At 43.7% G+C, this 24,630-nt stretch overlaps 1 protein-coding gene across 1 annotated transcript in view; it reads right to left on the bottom strand.

Moving 5' to 3' along the window:
• The window catches only part of LOC106585532 (transmembrane protein 132C), a 217,694-nt gene that overhangs the window by 112,483 nt on the left and 80,581 nt on the right, over positions 1-24,630 (bottom strand). The window contains exon 3 of the mRNA XM_045706869.2: positions 6,996-7,139. Coding sequence (XP_045562825.1) covers positions 6,996-7,139 — 144 coding nt within the window. The remainder of the gene's footprint in view (positions 1-6,995; positions 7,140-24,630) is intronic.

Raw genomic sequence — 24,630 nt, 5'->3', positions numbered from 1 at the left:
TTTCGCTGTAAAGTCTTTTGAAATCTGACAAAGCTGCTGGATTAACAAGATTTTAAGCTTTTAAACGATGTAAGACACTTGTATTTTCATGAATGTTTAATATTACGAATTTTGTATTTTGAATTTCGTGCTCTGCAATTTCACCGGATGTTGTCGAGGTGGGGCGCTAGTGGCATGCCTAGCCCAAAGATTATAGATGATTCCAACTTTGTGGCAACAGTTTGGCGAAGGCCCTTTCCTGTTTGAGCATGACAATCCCCCATGCACAAAGCGAGGTCCATACAGAAATGGTTTGTCGAGATCAGTGTGGGAGAACTTGACTGGCCTACACAGAGCCCTGACCTCAACCCCATCGAATACCTTTGGGATGAATTGAAACGCACTGTAAGTGTCAATCTCAGTCTGTGTGACAGTATCTCTTCACTGAGGCCTGGGAATAGGCTACAATGACTGAACTAGTTCTCTAAAGAGCCTGTTTCTGCTCTACATGAGGTCTCTCCCAATGGCCACCGATGGGATATCCATCTGGACTGAGACAGTCTTCATTAACTTGGGCCAGACAAGGCACTTTTACTGAGGAGATAAGGGTCCACTTAGACTGGGTTATTATGACATGCTGAGGAAGCAGGACTGCTGTTGTTTTAAATGTGCTGCTTTTCTTTAGTGCCACTGCCAGTGAATTTCCAATCTCCCAGAGTGCTCTTTTAGCTGATATCTGTGCGTTTCTATAGGAGCTTATTCTGATCCTCCTGTACAGTAGTACGGTATTAGGGAGAAAATAAATCTGTAACTGAAAAAGCGCACTATTTGAAAGCGTGTATTTTCTCATAACATGCAAGGCGGGTAGAAGTTGGCACTTTATTGTGTTGAGTAAGCAGTTGTGTCCTGGCGAATAAAGTCAGATTCTGTCTATTAGAACAAATATTAATGTCACTTTTTTCTGGCAGAGTTGGAGTTTTGGAGTGCAATCCAATAACAATGAACAATGTATCACTATAGTCATTCTGGTTTTGATAATATCCCATTGAATAAGATGTGTGAAGTGGGCATTTTACAGCTGTGGAAATAGAAATCAAGCTAGTATGACAGACAGCACATACAGTGCCTTCAGAAAGTATTCATTCCCATTTACTTATTCCACATTTTGTTGTGTTACAGCCTGAATTCAAAATGGATGAAATATATTTTTTTCTCTCACCCATCTACACACAATACCCCAAAATGACAAAGTGAAAACATTAAACTCTAACGAATTTATTGAAAATGAAATACAGAAATATTTCATTTACATATGTATTCGCACCCATGAGTCGATACTTTGTAGTAGCACCTTTGGCAGTGATTACAGGTCTGAGTCTTTCTGGGTAAGTCTCTAAGAGCTTTCCACACATGGATTGTGCAACATTTTCCCATTATTCTTTTCAAAATGATTCAAGCTCTGATCAAATTGGTTGATCATTGCTAAACAAACCATTCAGATCTTGCCATAGATTTTCAAGTAGACTTAAGTAAAAACTGTAACTCGGCCATTCAGGAACATTCACTGTCTTCTTGGTAAGCAACCCCAGTGTAAATTTGGCCTTGTGTTTTAGGTTATTGTCCTGTTGAAATGTGAATTCATCTCCCAGTGTCTGGTGGAAAGGAGACTGAACCTGGTTTTCCTCAAGGATTTTGCCTGTGCTTAGCTCCATTCCATTTCTTTTTTATCCTGAAAAACTCCCCAGTCCTTAATGATTAACAAGCATACCCATAATATGATGCTGTCACCACTATGCTTGAAAATATGGAGAGTGGTACTCAGTAATGCGTTATATTGGATTTGCCCCAAACATAACACTTTGTATTCAGGACAAAAAGTTAATTGCTTTGCCCCACTTTTTGCAGTATTACTATAGTGCCTTTTTGAAAAGGGGACACACGTTTTGGAATATTTTTATTCTGTACAGGCTTCCTTCTTTTCCCTCTCTCAATTAGGTTAGCATTGTAGAGTAACTAAAATGTTGTTGATCCATCCTCAGTTCTTCTATCACAGCCCTTAAACTCAGCAACTGTTTTAAAGTCACCATTGGCCTCATGAAATCCCTGAGCGGTTTCCTTCCTCTCTGCAACTGAGTTAGGAAGGACGTCTGTATCTTAGTAGTGACTGGGTGTATTGATACACCATCCACATTGTAATTAATAACTTCACCATTCTCAAAGGGATATTCAATGTCTGATTTTTATTTGTACACATCTACAAATAGGTGCCCTTCTGTGCAAGGTATTGGAAAACCTCCCTGTTCTTTGTGGTTGAATCTGTGTTTGAAATTCACTGTTCGTCCGAAGGGACCTTCCAGATAATTGTATGTGTGGGGTACAGAGATGAGGTAGTCATTCAAGAAATCTTGTTAAACACCATTATTGCACACAGAGTGAGTCCATCCAACTTATTATGTGACTTGTTAAGCAAATGTTTACTCCTGAACTTATTTAGGCATGCCATAACAAAGGGGTTGAATACTTATTAACTCAAGAAATTTCAGATTTAATTAATTTGTAAAAATGATAAAAAACATAATTCCACTTTGACATTATGGGGTATTCTGTGTAGGCCAGTGACAGAAAAATTTAAATGTAATACATTTTAAATTCAAGCAGTAACACAACAAAATGTGGAAAAAGTCAAGGGGTGTAAATTCTTTCTGAAGGCACTGTAGGACTATAGTACACTACAACAGCTACAGTAGGCCTATACAGCAGAGCTGGGTGTGGATAGGCTATCTGGTGCAGATTTGAAGCCAACTCAATTTGAACTCAGTTCAGAGATTCATTAAAATTAAATGAATTATTTCAGAAAATGAGTATTCAATCATTGACTCATGATGAATTGTAATAAATGTACATTTGTCTGAATTCAAATGGAATTGCCACCACTCCAGATTGTGTGACTCGTCCAAGTCACCTATAGTATTCCCTTTAATACATAGCAGGAACAATATGCCTGCTGCACTGCTGATGTACTGGTTATAAAATACATCATATACACAAGGTTAAAAGTACTTGTGAACAAACAGGTAATAAAGTGGGTAATAAAATTCCCCATGGTAAAAGAGCTGCAGCTACAGCAGATTGACCGACAGTACTCACATCCACTCATTGTGCTAGTTTGAAAAGAGAGAACGGGATGGAGAAACATGACAGTCAGTGTGAGGCTGATAAATTGGATGACAGCTCAACAGATGAGATGGCTGTATCTAACCCCTCCAAAGGGCTCCAATGAAAAGACTGGGAGTGGGCAAGGGGTGGAGAGGCAATGCAAAAATAAAGGATAATTGTATATTATAGCCACGGCTGGGCTTCTTGTGCCTATGGAGTGACTTGGGACAGCTGGGGGATTAGGGAGCAGTAGTCTATCCAACATGGCTCAACAGGACAGCCAGGGATTAGACAGAACATGCTCGCTCTTGTCTCCGACTCCCTCACTTCAATCAATGAAACTGACTTCACTACGCACTCATGTGAGAGAGGCTCGGCACAACCTGGTGCTGCTGAGACAGAGCGCTGAGAGTACACTGAGCGTTATATCAGGGAGATGAGGCAAGAGAAGTAGAAGACCTGAGTGCCAGGTTGACTGTGCCAGACTTGTTTGCCTGGATGTTTTCTTTTATGTTGTACATGATGCTTGATAGTCAGTGTTCTAGTACTGCTAAGGACCATGTAGGGGTACCTCCCTGGTTCATGATATCAAGATGAATTGTACAACAGACCTAAACATTCAAAGTCTCTAGACTCATCGAGGTTGGAATAGCAATCACTCTTTTACTTCTTTTGAACACACAGCTCTGCATTGAACTAACCAAAGTAATCAATGGATGGTTACTGCCCTAATACTTTTTGTGGGGGGAATTGTTTAACAAGAATTTAAGCAAGAACACTGGAAAAAATATATTAGAATTACACAAGTTTAAAAGGCTAAATTCAAACAACGACGATGGACTTAATAATCAGAGCTTTCCAACCTCCCAATCATTCGCTAATCCGTATAATTACACCTGTCACTAAAAAGTTAGATTTATTAACCCAACTTTCTGATCCATAGAAGAAAACCATTGAACACACAAAGGACCCGCATCCCAGTTTAATTAACACAGCAGTAACCTTTTTCACATGCTGGGAATCTGTTTAATATTTACTAGATACATTTAAGTACATAATACAGATAGAAAATTACCAAACAGCTTTAAGGCTATTTCAGTTTGGGGAAATTAGTATGCTAATCAAAAGAGAGCATACTATATTGGACATAGTGCTGTCGGGTGGACATCACTAGCAAAACGCAGGCTCAAACACTGGTACATTCCTATTCATAAGGCTATTTTAGGAAAACTGGCATTTTATGTATCCTCTCTTCTAGCTCGAAATAAAAACACATACAAACGCAGATCTCAATCTTGTTTTATGCTAACAGTCCTGAAAATTGGAATTCCCTCCAAGCCAACCTAAAACTCCACGACCTGGTGTCCCTGGAGGAGTATGAGAGAAATAATCACGTATTTACCTGATTTGTTTAATATTAATAGTTAACAATGCTTAACAATAGTAGAGAGATTTCTTTAGTGCCAATGCTGTGCTTCTGAGAAAGAATGGTTAATCTCTTCCACACTCACTCCCCGCAGCTGGTCTAGCCATGTGGTCAGGGACATGGGATGGAGATAAGCTTGAGGAACAGATAGACCTGTATAGTTTCAATTTCTCTTTGCTTCTGAGTAACCTGGTCACACGGCATAAGACAAAAAGTCTCTGAGAAGTGACCACAGTTATTCAGCCCATCCTGTTCTTTTACTATCTTCCAAGGGCACCGCTGTGGGGGGATGGAAGAGAACAGACGCTAGCTTGGTAGAGAAAGGAGTAAACGGAACTGCAGTTATCACTTGTTTGTGCGCTATGACCTGTTACACCTGGCCACAAGAACAAAACAAGGAAGCTTATGATGCCTTGATCTGATGGGGAGGGGTGGAACCAACCATGACTAAGCAGTTCTTGGGTTTCTATATAAACCCCTTGCGTATTATTGGAGCACTCAATCGATTCACCTTGTATGTGTGTGTTGTATTGACCTGCTCCCTTATCGATACGTTTTTAATAAAGTTAATATCCTGATTGGTGATTGACCTTGTCTCTCCTCATTATCGATTCGAATTTCCACGACAGGAGTTCAAAGGACAAATAGATGAACAGGTTGTTGAGACGTAGTTGTTTCTAGTTTGCGTTGCCTTTTATAAGGAAGCATGTTGTTTTACTTTACACACACCACACACATGCCTGCACACACACACATCCACTGTTTGTTTGCTGTTGTATTTGTGCTGTTGCAAGTGTCTTCTGTCTGTGTTGTCTGTTTGGTCTTACATTGTTTGTTTTTATTTTTAATCTCAGCCCCCGTCCCCACAGGAGGACTTTTCACTCTTGCCAGCCCGTCATTGTAAATAAGAATTTGTTCTTAATTGACTTGCCTAGTTAAATAAAGGTTAAATAAAAATATATAATAGAAAATGGGCATAGGCATCACCACATTTGGTTCCTTGGAAGTTGTGGGAACGTACATTTTTGGTTTCCCATGGTTCTCCCATTGGTTCTGTGAATGAAGCCATAAGTTTCCTGACCGGTAAAACTGATTGTCTTTAAAACGGTCTGAGAACAGAAGTGAAAATTGTTTAGGAAATGTTTATTTTTAGGTTGCAGGGAGGTTCTGAGAATGTTTTACTTTGGTTCCTTGAAAGCTTTCCTGGGAGGTTTAATTAACACTCTGAGAACGGAATGGATAGGTTATTTTGAGGTTTTTGAATAACTTCCTTAACTTTGACTGAACGTTTCAATACAAATTTTACTAACACTGATAGCTTATTTTGGGTTAACTTTTTGGAATTCCAAGGGCAGATAGGACACACAGAAATTAATTTCCTTAAGCATTAATCATGAGAAAACAAATGTATTTTGTATTTTGACATGACATCAGTAAGATTTGAACCTATAATGTTCTGTTCTCTATCCAATCCGGCATCAGGATGGAGCTAGCATGCCATGTTTTTATACGCAAACAATGCTGTTCATTTTAGTCTATTCAAAAAGACCCCATCTCAAAGGAAACAAGCACTCATTAAGATCAGGTGTTGCCAATTAGTGGGAGAGGCCAACACCTGAACACACTTAACAAGATAGAGGATAGAGAGAGTTTTGTTGACACGAGAAGGGAATGTATATGTATTTAATCAACATTCTTAGAATGTTCTCTGAACATTACTAAAGTGTTCTTGTGTTTTTTATGAAATGTTTTCTTAACATTCTGAGAAAGGAATGTATGTTTTTAAATAACAATCTTAGAACTGCTCTCAACGATATTAAAGTTTCCTTGTGGTTTTTCTAAAAAGTTTTCTTAATGTTCTTGGAACAATTTGAGAACGTGACTTTAAGTAGAACCATGACGAAACCTGTAAGAAACGTTATGCTGAAGTACTGAAATTCCCACAGAAGAACGCTGTTTCTTAACATTCTCTGAACTATTTGAGAACATTCCCAATGTCAAACCAGTTGGAGAATGCTCCTAGGACATTAAATGTAACCATGTTTGAACTATTATGAAACGTTCTGTTAAAAGTAATGAAATACCAAGAAAATAATTTTGTCAAGTTCCTTAAATGTGCTGAGTATGTTTAAAAGCAAAGCAACTATCCTGCACCATTCCCAGAAGGTTTTGGGAAGGTTGTATGCAAAATAATCATAGGACAACCACGCTCTCACCAAGAATTAAGAAACATATGGTTCTCAGAACGTTATGTGTTAGCTGGGTTTACTCTAGCCAACACTGTGATATTTAGAGTCAAGAGTTATAAGGCAGACTTCGGTCCTATAAGGGAAGGTTGTAGATGGGTGAGTGCAGGTTGTAGATGGTTGTGCATACAGTATACCAGTGATGTCCAATAGGACACAGTGGGGAGATCCAGGTGCTCCTGACTGACCTTTGTCCGTAGCTGGACTCTTTCCTGCGGCAATGGAGGGTGACCACCCTGTGCCCCTCGCTCCTCACATCCTGGCTCACCATCCACAGGGTTGGGTTGCTGGGCCGGGCACCCAGAAACACCATGCCCTCTTTCAACTTGACCCTGGTGAAGCAGAAAAAACACACAGAGACTCAGGATGAGAGAGAACACAGTGCAGCATGGGTTGGTTAAACATGTGGTTATATCAAATAGATCTTTAATTCACTGAATCATTGTATGCATCCAGCTGAACCTGCTCCAAACAGCTGAGGCCCAACAGACCATGTCGTCTTCGCCATAGAAATACACATTAAAGGATCAGATGGTTTCAACAAATCCCTTTTTCTTCATATGTGTCTCAGCTGTCTGTTCTTTTCTTCCTATCAAATAATTACTCAAACTCTGTCACGTTCCAGCCAATTATGTGACTAACAGATGTATCCTCCTGGAAGAGGAAAATTGTGGCCAGGCGTACATGTTTATCTCTGTTTTGTGGTGTAACTGCTGTTCTTCAGTTCAATAAAAAACTATCACTGTATGTACATATAATGGTAGAAATAACATTGTTTACAGTAAAATCATGGTGTTGTTTTGCTTCAACATGTATTATTGAAGTAGATTAACAAAAGTGTTTGTCCCTGGCACAGGGACCATGCAATTTGTTTCCATGTGTATACTAAATACAATGTCTATTATCCTCCAGTAATGGTTATAATAACAAACATTTTCTGAATCCAAAAAGGACATCATGAAATGTGTTCAGTAACTGCAGCAAATTAAAGTAGCCCTATGTCCTTGGCAGAAAATACTGCAAAAAGGGATAATGTTCACAGTGAAAATCTACAAATGAAAAGTTATTAGTACATTCACTGCACATACTGTAGAGCAGTCGGGTTGCTGAGGGGAAATTATGGAAAGAAACGGAAAAGATTGCCTTTCTTTAAATTATTAATCAGGCTGAGGCCAGTGTGGTGCACTCAGGAATAACCATTTGTGTCCTGCTACACCCGCCCAACACCACACACCTTCCCATCACAACACACCTTCCCATCACCACACACCTTCCCATCACCACACACCTTCCCATCACCACACACCTTCCCAACACCACACACCCGCCCAACACCACACACCTTCCCATCACCACACACCTTCCCATCACCACACACCTTCCCAACACCACACACCTTCCCATCACCACACACCTTCCCATCACCACACACCTTCCCATCACCACACACCTTCCCAACACCACACAGCTTCCCAACACCACACAGCTTCCCAACACCACACACCTTCCCATCACCACACACCTTCCCATCACCACACACCTTCCCATCACCACACACCTTCCCAACACCACACACCTTCCCATCACCACACACCTTCCCAACACCACACACCTTCCCAACACCACACACCTTCCCATCACCACACACCTTCCCATCACCACACACCTTCCCATCACCACACACCTTCCCAACACCACACACCTTCCCAACACCACACACCTTCCCAACACCACACACCTTCCCAACACCACACACCTTCCCAACACCACACACCTTCCCATCACCACACACCTTCCCAACACCACACACCTTCCCAACACCACACACCTTCCCATCACCACACACCTTCCCATCACCACACACCTTCCCAACACCACACACCTTCCCAACACCACACACCTTCCCATCACCACACACCTTCCCATCACCACACACCTTCCCAACACCACACACCTTCCCATCACCACACACCTTCCCAACACCACACACCTTCCCAACACCACACACCTTCCCATCACCACACACATTCCCAACACCACACACCTTCCCAACACCGCACACCTTCCCATCACCGCACACCTTCCCATCACCATACACCTTCCCAACACCACACAGCTTCCCAACACCACACAGCTTCCCAACACCACACAGCTTCCCATCACCACACAGCTTCCCATCACCACACACCTTCCCATCACCACACACCTTCCCATCACCACACACCTTCCCATCACCACACACCTTCCCAACACCACACACCTTCCCAACACCACACATCTTCCAACACCAAACACCTTCCCAACACTACACAGACAGAGCTATGGACGGAAGGAATGACCATCCAAGATGTAAAAATTATAGTTTTAACCATGTTTTCGGACTATATAGCGTTAACATTTACTTTGTTTACAAACTTTGGAGTAAAACAAACATATATTTTGAGTTCTGATGTCTCACTGATCATCTGTGTCCTGAGACTCTGTCTAGCTCAAATCCATGCCAGCTGCCGTCTGCCATAACCGCAATAACAAACGTTTTCCATCACCAGACATATATGCAATGACAAAACCCTCACTGGCCAGTCAAAGGGAATACTTTGATGTGAAACCTTATTAGCGTATTACAGGAACAATGATTGGAGCGTAATAAGACAGCAGCACAGATGGTGTGGTTCCACTCTACAAGATTGGGGATACAGTCCAGGGCTAATGGTCACTCAGAATGCATGGCTGCGTGTTACTTTCTAGAAATTTGAGCTCTCTTGACCAGCTTGTTCTTTGTCTTGGATGTTTGTTGAGTAAGCTCCCTTTGGATGAAAAATTAGTGAAGCCAGACAGATAGACCTAATGTGACAGGATCATACGAAAAAGAGGAGGGCGCTTCAGATTAAATTTCAGCGCTTCAAATGAAGCAAACACACTGAATGTCATACCCAGAATGACAAATGCGGGTATGAAGTATTTAAGCTAATGTTACAGGTAAACACACTCCTCTAAGATGGCTCTCGCTTCTCACACATTTTAGAGATATTAAATACAGTAAAGGTATGTTCTAAGGCCTATCTCTGTCTGTCTGTCTGTCTGTCTGTCTGTCTGTCTGTCTGTCTGTCTGTCTTTCTGTCTCTCTCTCTCTCTCTCTCCTCTCTCACTCTCTGTTTTTTTCAGGAGGAGGCAGAGAGCAAAGGGGACATGGTTCTTGTTTCTCCTCACTTGAATAAACATGATGTCTCTCAGTAGTTTCCCATCCAGACATTGGATTTGAGAATGTTCTGTACTCGGCTGAATCCAGCACTTAGGAATACAGGGCATTAACCTCCCCAACCATGTCGAAGCTGGGAGTGTACTGTGTAGTACATTGAGTACATCGACTGAAGTAAAAGTCCCTTTATTGACTTAATGTTCAATATGGCCTTGCATCCAGTTGAGGAACCTCCTGCAGCTCTGTAGGCCCATCAGAGTTCCTCTAATGTTGGTCATCTAACACTCCCCATGTGGATACACCACTTCAAATACTGGAGCTGTTCAACTTTTCTAAACTTTTAAAACTGACATATAGCATTTAGAACAGAATTATGGCAAATGTGCTTTTCATGTCTTTGATAGCTGGGGAGGGAGTGAATAATCATAACATACAAATAGACTACGAATATGAAAGCAACTCATGGTGCTGAAATGGAGTGCTGGCACAACTAATCTAAAGGAAATATCTACCTGCGATGTTCTTATGAAACATGAAATCAAGTAAATTGCCATTGTGTATTGCCTCCACAATACACAATGGAGTCTGGAAAACGTGGCAAAATACTGACATAATTTAAAGAAGCTCAGTCTATTCACTAACAGCATACAGACGGAATAGTGAAAAGTCCTTTTTATCAGTGGTTTTCTATCTCTCCTTGTACCTCTCCCTCTCACAAAGGAACTCTAATGGATGTAGTAGCACTCTCTGTACTAGTGGGAATCAACACCCAAATAGCCAGTGAAGTCATAGGACAGTCTGAGACTTACAGAATAGAATGCAACAATTGGGTGTTACTCTGAACAAAGGAAAGCTGTGAGCTGACATTTTCACAGAAATGAAAGGTGGAGGCATTTTCTATATCAATACCAACCCGTCAGGGAATATATTTTCTTTCAACGTATTGAGCTACGTGCCAAATTGAATGTCCTGAATACCAAATAATGCACAGTAACAAATGAATAAAGAAAATATAATACCCACATCAACTGAAGAGGAAATGTCATGTGTTTTTAAATGTTTTCAACTTCCAATACTTCATTAACAATACTCTCAGAAACTGCATGGGAGTCACAATATGCTACTTCACAAATCTGTCAGCATAGCAAAGCAAAATGGAGCTGAGCATAACAAAGTGGACACTGTTAGTCCTGAGGCAATCAGAAAGTTACTATAGTCCACTCTCAATTGAAACACCATTTCAGAATAACATCAGGCCCCCCACCACCAGGTTACACCCTTGCCTAACACTCTACCTCCTCATTCAGACCCTGATCGACTGCAGAAGCCACACTCTGACTCCTTGGAGGGTTCCCTCAATAAATAATGATGAGATAACTAGGAATTAAGCACTGTCCCTCAGTGGGGCAGTGAAGGAAACAAACATCTTCAGAGGAAATCCAATAAGTTGGAAGCTGTGCTACAGTGGTCTCCAGTCGGCAGTCCCCTGCATGCTCCTGGGCCTCTCGCTCCCCTCTCCCTCGCTCCGCTCTGCCTGGCTCCATGATGCAGCACAGGCCATTGGAGAGGAGAGGGATGGCACTCTGTTGCTCTTCGTTTCCCTCCATTACTCTGCTGAGGCCCATCTGCATCCTCCATCACCAGGCTCGGCGCTGCATGCAGGAGGCCATGTTTCACTGTTACACTGGTCCACCCCCTCCAACACAGTGTGGGTGAATGAGACAGCTCAGCAGGGAGGGGAAAAAATGAGTTTGTCATCAGGGGGACTGCTGGGGGACAACAGGGGGGACGGTGGTTTGCGATGGTTTGTGGCTCGTGGCTAATGGAAGCTGAGCTGAAACGCCTCAGAAGCAGCTGACACTATCAAAAAGACTGTTGGGATGTACCCAGACCACCAAACATCAGGCCATTAACACACATGTACACATAACACACTCTTTATTTATTTATTTATTTATTTAACTAGGCAAGTCGGTTAGGAACAAATTCTTATTTTCAATGACAACCTAGGAACAGTGGGTTAACTGCCTTGTTCAGGGGCAGAACGACAGATTTACATTTAAGTAATTTAGCAGACGCTCTTATCCAGAGCGACTTACAGTAGTGAATGTATACATTTCATGCATTTTTTATTTTTTTATTTATTTTTTTGTACTGGCCCCCCGTGGGAATCGAACCCACAACCCTGGCGTTGCACACACCATGCTGGCGTTGCAAACATCATGCTCTACCAACTGAGCCACAGGGAAAATTTGTACCTTGTCAGCTCGGGGATTCGATCGTGCAACCTTTCGGTTACTAGTCCAACGCTCTAATCACTAGGCTACCTGCCGCCCCACTCTTACCCTGGAATACACAACAACATCAAGCCATTAACACACACACTTACCCTGAACTACACAACAACATCTAGTCATTCACATACTCTTACCTGGAATACAAAACAACATGAAACCATTTACACACTCTCTTGGCCCAGACTGCACAAAAACAGCTCATTATACTGTAGTAATGCGCAACAATGAAACATTGGATCTTCTACCAATTCTTCTCTTTGGACAGTAAACAGAACAAAGATCAGGCACTATGAGACCCACCAAGACAGATGCTTTGTTCAGCATTACATGGAGGTTGTTAAGGGTTGTCTGAGACCAATTGAGATGTTGGTAAATAATATATTTGGTGTGCAGAGCTTGCAGGTTTCTGGAATGCACAGATGTCTCATTCAGCACACATATTTTACAGTAATGAGTGTTTACATTTGACATTTTAGTAATTTAGCAGACACTCTTATCCAGAGTGACTTGCAATTAGTGCGTTCATCGTAAGATAGCTAGGTGAGACAACCTCATATCACAGTCGTACCAAGTACATTTTTCCTCAATAATGTAGTTATCAGCAAAGTCATTGGTAGTAGGGTTTTAAGGGGGCGCCATGGGATTTATTTAAGATACTCTTTGAAAAGGATGGGTTTCAGACATTTCGGAAGATGGGCAAGGACTCCACTGTCCTGACGATAGGGGGAAGCTCGTTCCACCATTGGGGTGAGTGGGCTTTGACTGGGCTGGGTGGGAGCTGAGCCCAGTAGGGGTGGGAGGGCCAAGAGTTCAGAGGTGATAGACCAGAGGTGGCAGAACGGAGTGCTCGGGTTTGGGTGTAGGGTTTGATCATAGTCTTAAGGTAGGGATGGGCAGTTCCCATGGTCAGTACCATTGTCTTGTAGTGGATGCAAGATTCGATTGGAAGCCAATGGAGTGTGCGGAGGAGTGGGGTGACATGGGAGTACTTGGGAAGGTTGAACACCAGGCGGGCTGCGGCATTCTGGATAAGTTGCAGGGGTTTGATGGCACAAGCAGGGAGCCCAGCCAAAAGAGAGTTGCAGTAGACGGGAGATGACAAGTGCCTGAATTAGGACCTGCACCTCTTCCTCTGTGAGGAACAGTCGTACTCTACGGATGTTGCACAGCATGAACCTGCAGTAGCGAGAGAATGACAGGGTGTTGTCCAGGGTCACGCCAAGGTTCTTAGCACTCTGGGAGGGACACTGTGGAGTTGTCAACCATGATGGAGAAGTCTTGGAGAAGGCAGGCCAAGGTGGAGCTTGAGGTGGTGGGCCGACATCCAAGCTGAGATGTCTGCCAGGCATGCAGAGATGTGTTGCCACCTGGGTGTAAAAAGGGGGGAAGGAGAAAAGTGGTTGAGTGTCAATTGCATAGCAATGATTGGGTAAAACCATGTGAGGATATGACAGAGCTGAGCGACTTGGTGTATAGAGAAAATAGGAGAGGGCCTAGAACCGAGCCCTGCGGGACACCAGTAGTGAGAGCTCATGGTGCAGACTCAGATCCTCTCCACGTCACCTGGTAGGAGCGACCTGCCAGGTAGGATGCAATCCAGCATTGTGCAGAAACTGAGACGCCCAGCCCTGAGAGGGTGGAAAGGAGGATCTGATAGTTCCCGCTGTCGAAGGCAGAGGATAGATCTAGGAGGACGAGAACAGGAGGACGAGAACAGGAGGACGAGAACAGGAAGATGTGCATGTGCTATATGTGTGTGTCTATTACATGGGCGTGCATGTCTAGTCAGTTCTCTTGTTCAGTTCACTGTGGGCCACTGTAGTGTGACAGATACAGTATGGTCTGCCCTCTCCCATCCGACGGCTAAAGAGTTCACAGTGTGTGCGTGTTTGTGTGTGCGTTTGTGTAACAGATGTCCAACAAAGACAAGCTTCCAACAATAAGTTGGGTGAATTTTGGCCCATTCCTGCTGACAGAGCTGGTGTAACTGAGTCAGGTTTGTAGGTCTCCTTGCTCGCACAAGCTTTTTCAGTTCTGCCCACACATTTTCTATAGGATTGAGGTCAGGGCTTTGTGATGGCCACTCCAATACCTTGACTTTGTTGTCCTTAAGCCATTTTGCCACAATTTTGAAAGTATGCTTGGGGTCATTGTCCATTTGGAAGACCCCTTTGCGACCAAGCTTTAACTTCCTGACTGATGTCTTGAGATGTTGCTTCAATATATCCACATCATTTTCCTCCCTCATGATGCCATCTATTTTGTGAAGTGCACCAGTACCTCCTGCAGCAAAGCAACCCCACAACATGCTGCCATGGTGTTCTTCGGCTTACAAGCCTCCCCCTTTTTCCTCCAAACATAACAATGGTCATTATGGCCAAACAGTTCTATTTTTATTTCACCAGACCAGAGGACATTTCTCCAAAAAGTACGATCTTTGTCCCAATGTGCAGTTGCAAACCATAGTCTGGCTTTTTTATGGCGGTTTTGGAGCAGTGGCTTCTTCCTTGCTGAGCGGCCTTTCAGGTTATGTCGATATAGGACTCGTTTTACTGTGGATATAGATACTTTTGTACCTGTTTCCTCCAGCATCTTTACAAGGTCCTTTGCTGTTGTTCTGGGATTGATTTGCACTTTTCGCACCAAAGTACATTCATCTCTAGGAGTGAAATAATCGGTCTGTAAACAATTGTTGGAAAATTACTTTTGTCATAAACAAGGTATATGTCCTATCCGACTTGCGAAAACTATAATTTGTTAACTAGAAATTTGTGGATTGGTTGAAAAACGAGTTTTAATGACTCCAACCTAAGTGTATGTAAACTTCCGACTTCAACTGTATATGTACAGTATATATCAGGAAATGTACATAGTTAACTCGTACACACTGTAAATATACGTAAATAGATTCCACTATTTCAGAACGTGACCGACCGCTTGCATGTCAATAAACTGGGAAGAAGTGACGTTCGCGTCCCCTATCTGCAAGCATAACCAATTGTATAATATGTAAAACTCAACCAACCAATAGGAATACATATTTCTGCAGTACCAAGTGGAAACATAACCAACCCTGTTACATTTGCAGTCAGAGTGTGACTGTGCACTCTGCTGCTAGTTAAATCGATCTGTCGTGCCGCACATCTCGGGCATTCAACAGGGAAGGGAAACAGCTGCTATAGGACAACTATCAGAGACAACAGTAACTACCATCTGGAAACGGCAGTATATGTTATTCGTAAGCAGTTTTTAGTCATAATAAAATGTTAATAGGATTACAAAAAATCCAACATTTTGTCACACATTTTACATTTCTATAAATATGAATAAATATGAAGTCTCACTGTAAACAGCCTAGCCTCAGATTACTGTCAACAGCACACACAACAGCACACCTTAGGAAATCAGTGTAAACACAATATTTCCCAGGACAGTCATTTTATCAGCCATATCAGCCCCCACTTTTAATCTCTCATGAATTATTCATCTAGTGTCCCTTTTAACCATCACAATGTCAACATGAATGATAAGAAAGCATTTAGAATTCCCCACCTGCGCCCATGGCCATATTTGCATCTATTACATAACCTCATGTATTTTATAATTGTAGCCATACTGACAGGGGCATGGCAGACTGGGAGGGCAGATGACCTGAAGTGGCTCAGTAAAAAGAAAGGGTTGCGACCAATGTGACTATGGTGCATAGCAGTGAACTTGTGGTTCCCTGGCCCATGTAGCCTACTGTACCTTTATACCATGGACCGCAAGTGTCCGTAACATCCCCTCAGTGGTCGGACATTCCACCTCACAGAGGGAACATGTTTCATTGGCTTTGCATTTCAGAATCACACAGCAGAGATTACTGTATGTTGTGCCATTGCTCTCCTGAGTGCCCATACTGGAGAGAGGAAAATTGTTTTGTATGCATATATGTGTGACAATTACACCACCCTTTGTGTCAACACGCTGAGCTATGTGCAAAAAGGAAGCATCATGGTGTGCGGATCATGGTGTGCGGATCTGTGGTTTCCTCACAAATCTGTCTCCTAATTGTATTTTGACGACAGTCGGGGGACAGAGAGAGAGAGAGACAGAGAAAGATAGAGAGGGGGTAGACAAAACAAAGATAAAGATGGGGAACACACAACAAAGAGAGATACATATGAATAGTAAGTTAATAATACTCGTACATAACTAAGACACTTGCATAACATTTCCACTTTTGCGCCATCCAGTCAGAGGTGTTCCATTCAATTCAACTCAGAGGCACCATTGCTTTCCTGTATCTCCATAAGATTACCTTAACCAAGAACTTAGATGGCTCTAACTCCTTGCCTCAACTATTCCAAGAGGAAATCATTGACTTGGATGGCAGTTAGGCCGTAATTTGTACAGTTATTAATTTACATAGAGGATTAGTTCAACTGCTCATCTATCCTGTATATGGCAGTATCTTCCCAGGTCCCAGGACCTAAAAGTGTCACCCTGTTCGAGATGAACTGATTAAAAAATAAAAATAAACAGAAAGAGAGAGCGAGAGAGCAGGTAGAGGAGCTCAGCTCAAGAAAAGAGAGGCTCCCATCCTGCAGGAGAGGAGTGTGTTTCCACTGATTCCTACAGCAGGCACTTGCTAATCTGCAGGCAAACGTGTGCGTACGGATAAACATGCCTATCATTTACAGCACAACACCCCTCTCAGTCTCAACACACAAACACACACACACACACACACGACCAGGCCTTCACTAAGCTGTGACGGAGCGATAATGCCGGGATGTCGCCTGCGGCAGGAGACTGATTTACCCTCACACTTGTTTTCCCCCCTTTTTCTTCCCTCACTCAAATTTTTCATTCGTTCTTACTTTTGAAAATAGGTGGAATAAATAGTTCTGTACGTGGAGGAAATTGGTTGTAAATGGAAGGCCTATTGAAAGCTCCAGATGTGCTTCCTGGAGATAATGATGTTCCACAAGATGATCAGCTGTTGAGGGAAGAGGAGAGCCGACTCATTCCACAAATCCTGTGATGGACAATGAAGGATGGAGTGAGGTCCATCCATATCCACTTCCATACCTACAGTATACTCTATATATACAAAATACATGTGGACACCACTTCAAATGTGTGGATTTGGCTATTCCAGCAACAACAGTTGCTGACAGGTGTATAAAATCAAGCACACAGCCATGCAATCTCCATAGACAAACATTGGCAGTAGAATGGCCTTACTGAAGAGCTCAGTGACTTTCAATGTGGCCCCATCATAGGATGCCACCTGTCCAACAAGTCAGTTTGTCAAGTTTCTGCCCTGCTAGAGCTGCCCCAGTCAACTGTAAGTGCTGTTATTGTGAAGTGGAAACGTCTAAGAGCAACAATGGCTCAGCCGCGAAGTGGTAGGCCACACAAGTTTACAGAACGGGACCACTTAGAACTGAAGCGCGTAGCGGGTAAAAATCGTCTGTCGTCGGTTTCCGTGACCGAGCAGCTGCACACAAGCCTAACATCACCATGGGCAATGCCAAGCGTTGGCTGGAGTGGTGTAAAGCTCACTGCCATTGGACTCTGGAGCAGTTGAAACGCGTTCTCTGGAATGATGAATCATGCTTCACCATCTGGTAGTCTGACGGATGAATCGTTGTGGCGGATGCCAGGAGAACGCTACCTGCCCAAATGCATAGTGCCAACTGTAAAGTTTGGCGCAGGCCCTTTCCTGTTTCAGCATGACAATGCCCCAGTACACAAAGCGAAGTCCATATAGAAATGGTTTGTCGAGATCGGTGTGGAAGAACTTAGCTGGCCTGCACAGTGCCCTGACCTCAACCCCATTGAACACCTTCTGGATGAATTGGAACGCCGACTGCGAGCCAGGCCTAATCGCCCAACGTGGAAGCACGTCCCCGCAGCAATGTTCCAATATCTAGTAGAAAGCCTTCCCAGAAGAGTGGAGGCTGTTATAGCAGCAAAGGGGGGACCAACTCCATATTATTGCCCTTGATTTTCGAATGAGATGTTCGACGTGCAGGTGTACTTTTGGTCATGTTGTGTATATTTAAAGATGTGCTTTCCATTTTATGACATTTTGCAATTGTAAACGTACAAAAACATATTTTTGTCATGTAGTGTAAGTAGTGGCATTGGCACACAGAACCAGTCAGAGCTCTGCCAATGCCACTACTACTAAGACAGCAGGCAGTAGGCTACGTGGGGAGGAAGAGCTGGGTATGCAGTGACACTTGGTATTCTGTGTAGCGTCCAGGTCTTTTTCACAGCCATCACAGCCCAGGGTTATTTACACCAGTGGCTTCCTCTCCTCCTCTCAACCTTCCCAGGGTCAATGACCCCTCTACAGCCATGGGGGCAGGGAGTTTATAAAATATAAGCATTGTGTGGCAGCAAAGGCTACTGACACTGCTCCAACAACATGAGGATTTAGCCTGAGAACAGAGAATGAATTCCCTGCATGTGATGGGAATCTCAGATAAACACACTCACACACAAAAACGTAGGCACACACACACACACACTGTACGCATAAACTATCAGTGAGTTAATGAACAGACTGCTGTGGTATAAGGCTCCCAGCATGGCTTACTCTAATGCTCACAAAATTACTTTTAATTGGTGGATGAGAATAAATCAATGCAAACCATGTTTGGAAACTAACAGAGAGAAGGAGGAGGAAGAGAAGGGAAGGGGGAATACCTAGTCAATTGGACAACTGAATTCATTCAACTGAAATGTGTCTTCTACATTTAACCCAACCCCTCTGAATCAGAGAGCTGCATGGGGCTGCCTTAATCAACATCCACGTCATCAGCACCCAGGGAGCAGCAACTGCCTTGCTAAAGGGCAGAACAGCAGATGTTTCTACCTTGCCAGCTCAGGTATTCAAACAAGCAACCTTTCAGTTACTGTCCCAACACTCTAAACGCTAGGCTACTTGCCGAAGAGACTGAATAAAAGATTGGAAGAGAGTAACAAAGTCTAGCGTGGGTGGATCAACTACCGTGCTCCTCTGGAAATTCTGTCAGGTGACTGTTCAAAAAATTCAAAATGTTCCTATGATGCTCACTAATTTCCTCTGCATCACCAATGGAATACTAAATAGTGTGCAGAGATACATAACATTTGGCTGAGATGAAGAGAGAGACAGGGTGGAGTAGACTCAAGGCCATATCTCCACCGTAATTCTGTGGGGCTAATAGTATTGAGGAGAGGTCCTCAGAGAGAGAGAAAGAGAGAGGCCTCTGGGTGCTCCAGAACCCAACATCCTCTCACAGCAGCTTTGATGTAAATTACCCGTCCAGCCAGGGTTATCCTGTGATCGACACATCTTTATCCCAGACACGCTGACCTTTAAAAAAGCAGGAATGAAAGGAGGCCAGCCCCAACTGGCAGAGAGCAGAGCAACAAAAAAAAAGACCTCACCCGGGAGAAACACAAAGAGATGACAAAGCAAGAAGTTCAACATCCCAAAAACACAATGAAGGAGAGAGGAGAGGAGAGGGCTTGGTGACGGTGGGTGTGCACTGTGCAGCGTATCTGTGGAAGAGTACATCAAATGTCATGGGGGAGATAAAAGACCAACCCCACAGGCGGAAGGGAAGGAACACTTTAGCTACGCCGAATCAAAACTCTACTCACGTGGCCTAAGAAATAGATCATAATCTCCTGCATGTCACCAACTTCCTTCCTCACAAAATGAAAATCAGACATTTTTTCCAATTACTTTAAACAGGTTAATGTACCCTGAAATCTTTCCAATTTCAGGCCCACCAGGTAAAATCCATTAAAGCCACACATTCATTGAAATTGAATTAGGGATGCTTCTATTAGAGCCTACTTCCCCATTCTCTCAGCTGAGTGGCTCTGCTGGCACCCTGTCTATCTGTCTCTAACCACAGGCCAGATGGGATTAGAGGGAACTGGGTTCACTAATGTGATGCCAGAACTATTCAAATCATGTAAAACGACTGAGCACCACTAAGAGCCCAAAACAGGAGAGGAGAGTATGTTGGAGTCAATCAGAGGCCATCTACTCTTCAGAGGATGGGGAAAGGTGAGCCAGGGCAGGGAGAGGACGGGCCCCACAACAAAATGCATCTTAATTGATTTAATTAATGAATTGGTATTGGATGCTGGTGTTTAATCCTGGGTAAAGACACTTCCCAACACCCCTCTCCACCAGCCTCCAATACCCACCCCATTTCATTACGGTGGCCTCAGAACTGGAAGAAAAAGATGGAGGTGAGGGGGAAGAGAATAGAAAAGGAGACGGGAGAGACCTCATCCCATCATTTTCCAATCACACTTTCTCTCTCTACTGACCAAACACTGATCATAGGGTTGCAGCATAGACACAGGCTCACTTCCCTTCCTCTGACTCATACTAGAATGGTCTTCCACAGAGAAAATCATTCCTAGGACATCGCTGATCCCCATGTCCTAGGATGTGAACTGTCCAACACATTAAGCCCAGTGAGTGACAGGTGACAGAGCATATGACAGGCATATGGCATTGACATGGGAGTGAGGTGAGCACGTGAGGATGGCTGGGAAGGACAGGATAGCCTTTTTGTGTCCTTGTCCTGTTTGTCCTGTTTGTGAGCCCAAGCCTCAGCCCTGTTGATAGACAGACCTGGCCGAACACAGGCTGTCCTCTGTGCCACCAGCTCAGCTCTTAAGGTGCACACAAAGGGCCTTTTTATTTCCCCATAGTGGAAGTGTCCTTCAATCCCCCTCTTCCCCTGTCCCCTCTCCCCCACCCTGCCCCCCCCCCCCCCCCCCCCCCCCAAAACATCACTGCTCTGAAACAATAGATGTTTGATGAGCTCAGGATTTCAGTGAAAGGAGAGGTGAACTCAATATGTGGACAGAGCAAAGTGTGTGAGTGAGAGAGTGTGTGTGTGCATGTGTCTCATTGTAGAAGACAGACTCGGTCAGTCATTGTGAACAGGTATTGACAACTGCTTTGTTTGAAGAAACATAAACAGCTCAGTTCTTTCAGTACAAAGGCTACATGACTTAAATCAACTTTAGCAAGCTTTTAACAGACTTTTATGTTACACATCAGTATGCAGCCCAGTACTCCAATCTCAATCGGTCTTCCCTCTTTTCTGAAGAAAATGTCTGATTATCTAGACCAGGGTTCCTGGAGAGCTACCGTCCTGTAGGTTTTATCTCCAACCCTGTTCCTGGAGAGCTACCGTCCTGTAGGTTTTATCTCCAACCCTGTTCCTGGAGAGCTACCGTCCTGTAGGTTTTCACTTCAACCGTAACCTAGTGCACCTGATTCTAACAATTAGCTGGTTGATGAGCTGAATCAGGTTAGTTACAACTGGAGTTGGATTGAAAACCTACAGGACAGTAGCTCTCCAGGAACCGGGTTGGAGCCCTGATTTAGATACTGCACAAATAGTCGACTAGTGAGCGTTGAGTAAGTAATCATGAATTGCTGTATTAGTCTTTATACAATTATGGCAAGACATTTCTATTACACAGACCTCATATGCAACACCAGGGAGGTTAATGCTTTATGAATAATTCAACACCTCTACATTATCTGATTGATAAAATGACCCAACCATAAACGCAAGGTCTACATGACACAGATATGATGGCAGAAGACAGAGATAAGGAGTGGCTACCGGCAGGTGGAGACTGAATGTATAATGCATGACGATATTAAGCATCAACAGTAGTCACAAGGACTGAATGGCGCCAGAGGAGATGGCTGCGGTTTTACGGGATCTTAACCAATTGTGCTATTGTGTGTGTTTTTTCATGTTATTTGTAACTTATTTTGTAGATAATGTTTCCGCCACCATCTCTTATGACCAAAAAGAGCTTCTGGATATCAGGACAGAGATTACTCACCTCGTACTGGACAGAGATTTTTTCTTAAATGAGTCTAACGCGAAGGATTTACTTCAGACACCCGACAAGGCCAACAACTCCGTCATTCGCATGAGACGGAGATATCGGGGACATAGGTTGGGGTGCCTTGTAAGGATCCGATGGTGAGTGGGTAATCTGCCTCTACCATCAATCCTATTAGCTAACATACAATCATTGGATAACAAAATAGATGAGCTATGATCACAAATATCCTACCAACGGGACATTAAATACTGTAATATCTTATGTTTCACTGAGTCGTGGCTGAACGATGACATGGATAAAATACAGCTGGCGGGGTTTACACTGCATCGGCAACATAGAACAGCTGCCTCCGGTAAGCCAAGGGGTGGTGGTCTGTGTATATCTGTAAACAACAGCTTGTGCACAAAATCTAATATTAAGGAAGTCTCAAGGTTTTTCTCGCTTGAGGTAGAGTATCTCATCATAATCTGTAGACCACACTGTTTACCAAGAGAGTTTTCATCTATATTTTTTGTAGCTGTCTATTTACCACCACAAACTGATGCTGGCACTAAGTCCTCACTCAATGAGCTGTATAAGGCCATAAGCAAACAGGAAAACATTCTTCCAGAGGCGGCGCTCCAAGTGACAGGGAACTTTAATGCAGAGAAACTTAAATCCGTTTGACCTAATTTCTAGAAGCATGTTAAATGTGCAACCAGAGAAAACTCTAGACCACCTTTACACCACACAAAAAGATGCATAAAAAGCTCTCCCTTGCTTTCCATTTGGCAAATCTGACCATAAGTCTATCCTCCGAATTTCCACGTACAAGCAAAAACTAAAGCAGGAAGCACTAGTGACATGGTCAATAAAAAAGTGGTCAGATGATGCAGATGCTGAGCTACAGGACTGCTTTGCTAGCACAGACTGGAATATGTTCAGGGATTCTTCCGATGGCATTGAGGAGTACACCACATCAGTCACTGGCTTCATCAATAAGTGCAACGATGACGTTGTCCCCACAGTGACTGTACGTACATACCCCAACCAGAAGCCATGGATTGCAGGCAACATCCGCACTGAGCTAAAAGTTAGAGCTGCCGCTTTCAAGGAGCGGGACTCTAACCTGGACGCTTATAAGAAATCCCACTATGCCCTCAGACGAACCATCAAACAGGCAAAGCGTCAATACAGGACTAAGATCGAATCGTACTACACTGGCTCTGATGCTCATCGGATGTGGCAGAGTTTGCAAACTATTACAGACTACAAAGGGAAGCACAGCCACGAGCTGCCCAGTGACATGAGCTTACCAGATGAGCTAAATTACATCTATGCTCGCTTTGAGGCAAGCAACACTGAAGCATGCATGAGAGCATTAGCTGTTCTGGACGACTGTGTGATCACGCTTTTAAACAGGTCAACATTCACAAGGCTACAGGGCCAGACGAATTACCAGGACGTGTACTCCGAGCATGCGCTGACCAACTGGCAAGTGTCTTCATTGACATTTTCAACCTGTCCCTGACTGAGTCTGTAACACCAACATGTTTCAAGCAGACCACCATAGTCCCTGTGCCCAAGAACACTAAGATAAGCTGCCTAAATGACTACTGACCCGTAGCACCCACGTCTGTAACCATGAAGTGCTTTGAAAGGCTGGTCATGGCTCACATCAATACCATTATCCCAGAAACCCTAGACCCACTCCAATTTGCATACCGCCCCAACAGATCCACAGATGATGCAATCTCTATTGCACTCCACACTGCCCTTTCCCACCTGCACAAAAGGAACACCTATGTGAGAATGCTATTCACTGACTACAGCTCTGCGTTCAACACCATAGTGCCATCAAAGCTCATCACTAAGCTAAGGACCATGGGACTAAACACCTCCCTGCAACGGGATCCTGGACTTCCTGACGGGCCGCCCCCAGGTGGTAAGGGTAGGTAACAACACATCTGCCACACTTATCCTCTACACGGGGTCCCCTCAGGGGTGCATGCTCAGTCCCCTCCTGTACTCCCTGTTCACCCATGACTGCATGGCCAGGCACGACTCCAACACCATCATTAAGTTTGCTGATGACACAACAGTGGTAGGCCTGATCACCGACAACGATGAGACACCCTATAGGGAGGAGGTCAGAGACCTGGCTGGGTGGTGCCAGGATATCAAACTCTCCCTCAACGTGATCAAGACAAAGGAGATGAATGTGGACTACGGGAAAAGGAGGACCGAGCCCACCCCCATTCTCATCGACGGGGCTGTAGTGGAGCAGCTTGAGAGCTTCAAGTACCTTGGTGTCCACATCACCAACAAACTATCATGGTCCAAACACACCAAGATAGTTATGAAGAGGGCACGACAAAGCCTATTCCCCCTCAGGATACTGAAAAGATTTGGCATGCGTCCTCAGATCGTCAAAAAGTTCTACAGCTGCACCATTGAGAGCATCCC

Source organism: Salmo salar, chromosome 24 (assembly GCF_965601325.2).
Source record: "Salmo salar chromosome 24, fSalSal1, whole genome shotgun sequence".
Taxonomy (NCBI): domain Eukaryota; kingdom Metazoa; phylum Chordata; class Actinopteri; order Salmoniformes; family Salmonidae; genus Salmo; species Salmo salar.
Note: the sequence above shows the minus strand (reverse complement) of the source record. Positions and strands in the feature narration are given on the sequence as shown.